Consider the following 6,348-nt stretch of genomic DNA (forward strand, 5'->3'; position numbering starts at 1 on the left):
TATATTGATCAAATTTAGGATATATATTTTTCTCACATGTCAACAAAATTTAGTTGTATTAGATTATTGCATTTAGATTTGAAATGGATACAAACGATTCGTGATATCATGATTTGAAAGCTTAACGATATTAGTATTCTAAGGTCACTGTTGTCGTCACATCAAAAACTGTCAATTTTAATTTTTAACTCTTACTGTTGATGACAAAATTGGTCAAGAATATCTGTCACAGTATCCTTACTAGTTTAGTGAGGGTTATTTTCGTATTTCTCGATGTTTAAATAGATTTAATTTGTTTGTTTACCATTGTGACTGTAAACGTTCTATAGTTATATATATTTATATATACCTCTCTGTAATCATCGAAATTATCGTAAATTATTTATTATAAATTTGAAGATTTCAGGGTGGGAACGGTGCACCTGGTTTCGGTGCCCTCAGATGTGTCTTCATCTAGTCAGAAATATCTCTGGAAACCAACTCTACTACTTCTTCTGCTATTTGCTGGTACATATAGGAATTATTGCAAACTGTTGATATGTGTGATGCTTTAAAATCAAATTTTTGAAATTTTATAAGAAAAACGAGATGTCGGGTAGAGAAGTCGAATCGGCCCTTCATCTTGGCCTCGTCTTTCAACAAATCCCAGGTTTGATTTTTACCTGATTGTACTTACTGGTTTCTTACCTGCTTTAAACGGAAATTTAAATGATAAGAGAGAACTAGATACCTAAAAAGTTGAAACAAGCATCTTGGTACATTAAAACTTCCTTGAAGTTTTGAACTTTCCGTTATTTCTTTTCCTGAATGCTTGCATGAATTCAGGAAAAAAAAACTTCAAAAGAACTTAAATTTACAAAAGAACTCGAATTTGAAAAAAAGTTTAAAATTTGAAATTGCTCACATGATGTAACATTGCTGTATATCTCTGTTGTAGCTTTTTTTTCAGTAAACTTTACACTTTCCGAAGTTTGAAGCATATAATGACTAATTTGGACTTCCACCTTCAGTAAAAATCATCCTTTGATGTAGCCGATTTTATTGCTTTAATCAAAGGATGAGAAATGAGATACCAGTAAAAGTTATCGATGAAAAAAGCAAAAATAATATATCATCGAAATATGAAAACTAGGGTAGCAAAACAAAATATTTTGTCGCGAAAAATGAAAGGATGGAAAAAAAATTGTCGAAATTCTGTCCTGCATTAAGTTCGTAAAAGTTTTAAAAACCTTTAAGAGCATATTTTGTTATAAATATGATGATTTGGGATATGCATATCTTCGTACTATCCTATGATGGCATTGATTTTGCATATAGATTTCTGGAATGCCATCTGTTGAGAAATTTTGATACTTTACGATTGAATGATTAAGTTTACGACAATTCATTTTGATAGTAGTAAAGCTTGTTGGTGGTAATCTTGATAATAGATTTCGGTATCATCTGTTTTCAAAGATGAATTTTCGTACTTCCAATTTTAACGATAAAAGTTAATTAGCGCCATAGTTAACAGCAAAATTTGTGGAAATTAATCATGATAGTGAAATTGCATCCTATTCGCTCTGATATAACGCACGCAATAGTCGATATATTTCAAATTTAAAGCGTGAAAATTCTTCCAAAACTATTACTATAAAAAAAATTTTTCATTTGTTGCAAATTTGCAGAAACGTCAACGGTAACAGCAACATCTGGTGAGACATCACGTAAGCGTACGGCAGATGTGGAACCGGCTGCAGATGTTCCTTCGGCAAGTCGCCGTCGTCGTAATGCTAACACGGATGCATCATCATATATTAGGCCAACATTTCCCAGTTGCTGCGTTAACGGTTCGTTATTTCATTACCGCTAATTTATTTTAATTAGTATCCTGAAAAAAAAAGAATCGATGTTAAGTTTATTTTTATTTTGAGAAAAAAAAACGAAAGGAATTTTCGAAATAATCCAAATTTAACAAAATTCAACATTTCTAGATGTTGAATTTTGTTAAACTTAAGATTATTCCATGGAATATCAAGATAATCCAAGCGTAAGGCCATTCTGATTCATATTTTAGAGAATTTTTGAGTAAAGTCTTCTCTTGGACTATTGGTATTTCATGAAAAGAAATAGAAAAAAAAAGGATACCTCATAGATTCTGAAATTTTTTTTCTTTTTTTTTTGCTTTCGTCGTTGAGATAGTGAGAAAAAAAAACGCCTATTTATGGAATTGTAGATTTCGATGATTTATTAGAACTTGGGTATGATCTAAGATTTTTGAGCGAAATCTATCCAAATCATGAGAATGATTTTGAAGAAGAATAAGCCTAAACCAAATGTATGATAAATGGATAAATGATGAGGAAAAAAAAAGAAAAAAAAACTCTTCGAAAAATAGCTGTCTAGAATTTTGTGTAATTCTATGATTTGCATTTTATTTGTGTATATAAACGCGTATGTTAACACTTTCACTTCATTCTATGAGAGGTAGTTTGATCGTGCGGTAGACATGTACTATATCTGCGTTAACTGTGGTTTAATGCTACAGAATGTTCGTAAGTGTTCATCACAACTTTATCATGCTTCTTTTATCGTATTTTGTGGAAAAAAAAAAAATCATATCCCTTCGTGTTTTTCCCTACATTATTTTCATTTCCTTTCACATAGTCTTTCTAAATCCGTGGTACATTGTGAGAACTGGTAGATGTTGGATATCGTTGAGGTAATGGGAAAGAAAAGGAAAAAAAAAAAAGACATTTATTTGTGGGGTTGGAGTTGAAGAAATATAAATTAAATTCGATTTCTCTCAATCACTTAAATGTTACCCATATTAAAAGGATCAGAATCAATCCGTTTGCTAGTCTTTCAGCTAGAAAACTAACCGCTAACTAGTATTAAAAAAAATCAGCTCCAGGAAATGGCCATGGAACTAACTAATCGATAAATATTTAGGAGGGAAAAGGATGAAATTTCAAGCGAAATCTGGAGTAAAATTGAAAATAATATTAGAAAAAAAGTTGTTAAATTTCAGGTGTTGTTGAGCAAACGTGCCTCATACCTTCATCTCCGGGTTATGATCCAACTGCCGCTGCTGCCGTACAACCACCTACAACGCCGATCTATGGACCTCAGGTTATCGCTCCTCAAATTCACGCTCAGCTTGCTTCTTTGCCGAGCACGTCTATTGTACATAATGTGGTTTGTTTTTTTTTTCTCTCTCTTTCTCTCTCTCTCTTAAATAGTTCCGTTTTTTTTTTTCTTCTTGACAGAGACGACAACTTCATACCGCTCGGTATGATGTCACAAGTATGCATTGACAACAACTTGATTTAATCAACCGATTATAAATGTGCCATAATATGCATATTTCAAACAGGTATTTTACAGACTCCAATCGCTCTTCACCTTCATGGACCTCCCTCGGTCGCATCAAATTATGCATATTTTCTGCCACATCCGGTTAGTGTTTCCTTTTTTTTTCTTTTGATTTTCATAAAATTTTCATGATTGAGAGATTTATTTGAGCTGTTGTTATGATATTTAAGGGGTATAATTGAAAAGAAAAGAAGTGCAGCAACTTTCTAAGCATTATGACGATAATACATAAAAAGTTGCTAATTAAATTTAGCAATCAAAATATACAGGCATATTATATTATACAGCCACTGATGGGTTTACGCCTGCCAACAACACCACTGCAATACGTGTCGCAGGATATTCCATTTGCGGATCGTCATTTTCTTCCACCATTGATAAATGATATCCCGGACGAATATTCTGGTATTCAGCGTTCATTGGATGAAATGCCTGTGTGAGCTAAAAATTCTGTTTTTCTTTTTACTCATTTTGCTAGAATTGATTTAATAGTTGAGTTATTGGCATGAATAAGTGGAAAATGATTTTCATTTGAACCTATCATATGTATATCTTATCCCAAGCTTTTATGGTGTAGGATTTTGGTGCTTACCCAGGCTTATGTGGTGTGAGATTTTGATTCTTACCCCATACTTTTGTGGTGTAGTATTTTTGATTCTTACCCCAGGTCACAAATACATGAATAGTCACGATTAAGAGTATGTGAATACGTCATAGTGAGCTATACATTGTGGTGTGATATTTTGGTTTGAAAACTTTGATGAAATTTTCGCGAAACATTCATATCATATTGTAAGGCGGGTCATTTTACAGGCCACAGTCTGCAATTCCATCTTCAGTGAACGCTGGCAATAATTGGGATCACAGTACAGCGCACTTCCGTTTATATCCCGGCTTTTCGTATCTCCCAAGAGCGATTAACGCGCAAATGGAGTCAGTAGCTTCCCGTGTTCGAATTGCTCAAGCAGCTGCTCAGGTTGGCGTTGATCCGGCTACTGCGACACAGATGTTGGCAAATCGGGCTCGCCATCCTATCGATTATTATGCAGATAACAACCACAATTCCGTTCCTTTAGTATGTACCGCCTGTTTCTGCTTTTTTTTTCTGCAGATTGTTTGTTTATATGTAAGCGGTATGATTTAAATCATACCAGGTAAGACCATTAACATCACTTCAATCAATCAGGTAGCCATGGGTATCGGGATATGTTGAATTCAGGTTGAGGGACCTGTTGCTGTTCCAACGATGGCTGCGGAATGGATGCCACAACAAACGGCGCTTCAAAGTACCATCGAGACTGTATCAGCAGCCAGTTACCATCAGCAACTGGAAAGACTGGCAAATGGTGAGATTCCGTTCCGTGCGTGGGAAGCAGCTGTTCTCCATATCTTTGATCGTATGGCACCTCAGATGAATGCAGCTCGTCTACCACCTAAAGGAATGACAAAGTAAACTTTTATTTGTATAAGCTAAGATACTCGGAAAAAAGACAATTGCGCTTTACTTCAAAACTGAATAAAAACTATGCTGGAAGATTTCTTTAATATTTGATTATAAATTTTGTGGATCCTACGGTAGGCTGATTACTAATTCGCATTTTCAGGAACGAAATTGATCAGTTAAAGTCGTTCCGTGTTACTGACCCGGCACTCCTGATGGAGAAAGTGTGCGTAATCTGTCAGTGCGATTTTGAGAAACGCGATTTGGTCCGCATGCTGCCGTGCGCACATCATTTTCATCTAAAATGCATTGATAAATGGTTGAGGGGCAATCGCACATGCCCAATTTGTCGCCAGAATGCTGCACCGGATGAAGACGACACTTTTGAAGTGATATCTGGCAGAGCTGGCAGAGTGGCTGCGGTAGTTACGGGGACATCTGGAACATCTGGTGGGGCAGGAGCCGAAAATACTCCAATGGAAGAGAACGGTGATCATGAAAATCCACGTGCAGCAGTACAGGTTATCACTCAAATGCGAGGAACACCAGAGCCTGCGGACGGATCGTTTCATGATTCTCGTTACTAGAAATTGATCCAAGTGCCATTAATTTTTATTTTTTGGTCTAGGCATTTTTCGTGGACTAGAATTTCTTGAATTTAAATTGTAAAACAGACTTCTGTGATTCCGACATCGGTTTTGACCTTTTTTTGATAAATATGTAAATTTTCTCTCTTATTTTGCACATTGCTATAGGTGGATGCCCATCACAGAAGTTTTTCCAACTGTACCGGCTTATTAGGCAACTTTTAGTGCTTAATTTCATTCTGTTTTCTCTCATTATATCAGGATTTCTTTTTTGTTTATCTCAATTATCGGGATAATTTTAATGGAAACTCTTCTATATGCAGGCAAAATGGTTTCTCCGAGGTATTTCTTTTTCGTCTTTAATTTTTCCTTTTAAGTATGCACAACTTCATATTTCCAAGGCATCTTGATCTTCAAATTTCAAAGTTAGTATTTTTTGGGGAAGGGTAAATTTTTCTTTTTTGGATAAAACTTGAAATCTCTAAATTTTTGTCTGCTCCAATATTTGACAAATTGATTCCAAAATTTAAGAATTAGATAATTATCAGATATAGCAATTATGAGAAAGAGATAAGAGCATTTAAAAGTTGTAAAATATAAGAAAAAGTAAGGCGAGGAGGGGAGGGGAAGAAAAAATTTGGTCTAAATTTCAGTGGTGGGATAGTTAATGAAGTATAGTGATATAGGGAACTAGGGAATCAGCTTAAGAGTTTGTTACTTGAAACTGCCTAATATATTTCCCCCTATAAATGGTGCAAAATTCAATAACTTCAAATCATGTTTACCTTTCTCTCCACCCACGAGGATCTCAAATTCTCGGAGACGAGTGATAGCATTACCATATGTTATTTTATATTTAAATTGTATTACTGATGTTCTTTTTTCCCACAAATTCTATTGACTCTACTGATATTTTTTTTAAAAAAAAACGAAGTTATTGTACACTTTATAAAATGGTAAATTGGG

General features: G+C 34.6%; 1 protein-coding gene across 1 annotated transcript; it reads left to right on the forward strand.

Moving 5' to 3' along the window:
• The first annotated feature begins 525 nt into the window (after positions 1 to 525).
• Positions 526 to 5,545, forward strand: LOAG_08919 (hypothetical protein). The gene is made up of 8 exons (XM_020447827.1): positions 526 to 649; positions 1,668 to 1,829; positions 3,011 to 3,177; positions 3,367 to 3,438; positions 3,642 to 3,790; positions 4,168 to 4,429; positions 4,574 to 4,803; positions 4,959 to 5,545. Exons 1-8 carry the CDS (start codon positions 589 to 591, stop codon positions 5,380 to 5,382), a joined length of 1,527 nt encoding a protein of 508 aa, XP_020301981.1. The 5' UTR covers positions 526 to 588; the 3' UTR covers positions 5,383 to 5,545.
• Positions 5,546 to 6,348: the final 803 nt, after the last annotated feature.

The sequence above is a fragment of the Loa loa genome (assembly GCF_000183805.2).
Source record: "Loa loa unplaced genomic scaffold supercont3.818, whole genome shotgun sequence".
Taxonomy (NCBI): Eukaryota; Metazoa; Nematoda; class Chromadorea; order Rhabditida; family Onchocercidae; genus Loa; species Loa loa.

What these genes read in the sequence shown, in the direction of transcription:
- LOAG_08919 (XM_020447827.1), top strand. Translation starts at nt 589, where the DNA reads ATGTCGGGTAGAGAAGTCGAATCGGCCCTTCATCTTGGCCTCGTCTTT. An exon ending in TCATTGGATGAAATGCCTGT is followed by an intron (nt 3,791 to 4,167) that starts GTGAGCTAAAAA and finishes GTCATTTTACAG; the next exon opens with GCCACAGTCTGCAATTCCAT. An exon ending in CCACCTAAAGGAATGACAAA is followed by an intron (nt 4,804 to 4,958) that starts GTAAACTTTTAT and finishes TCGCATTTTCAG; the next exon opens with GAACGAAATTGATCAGTTAA.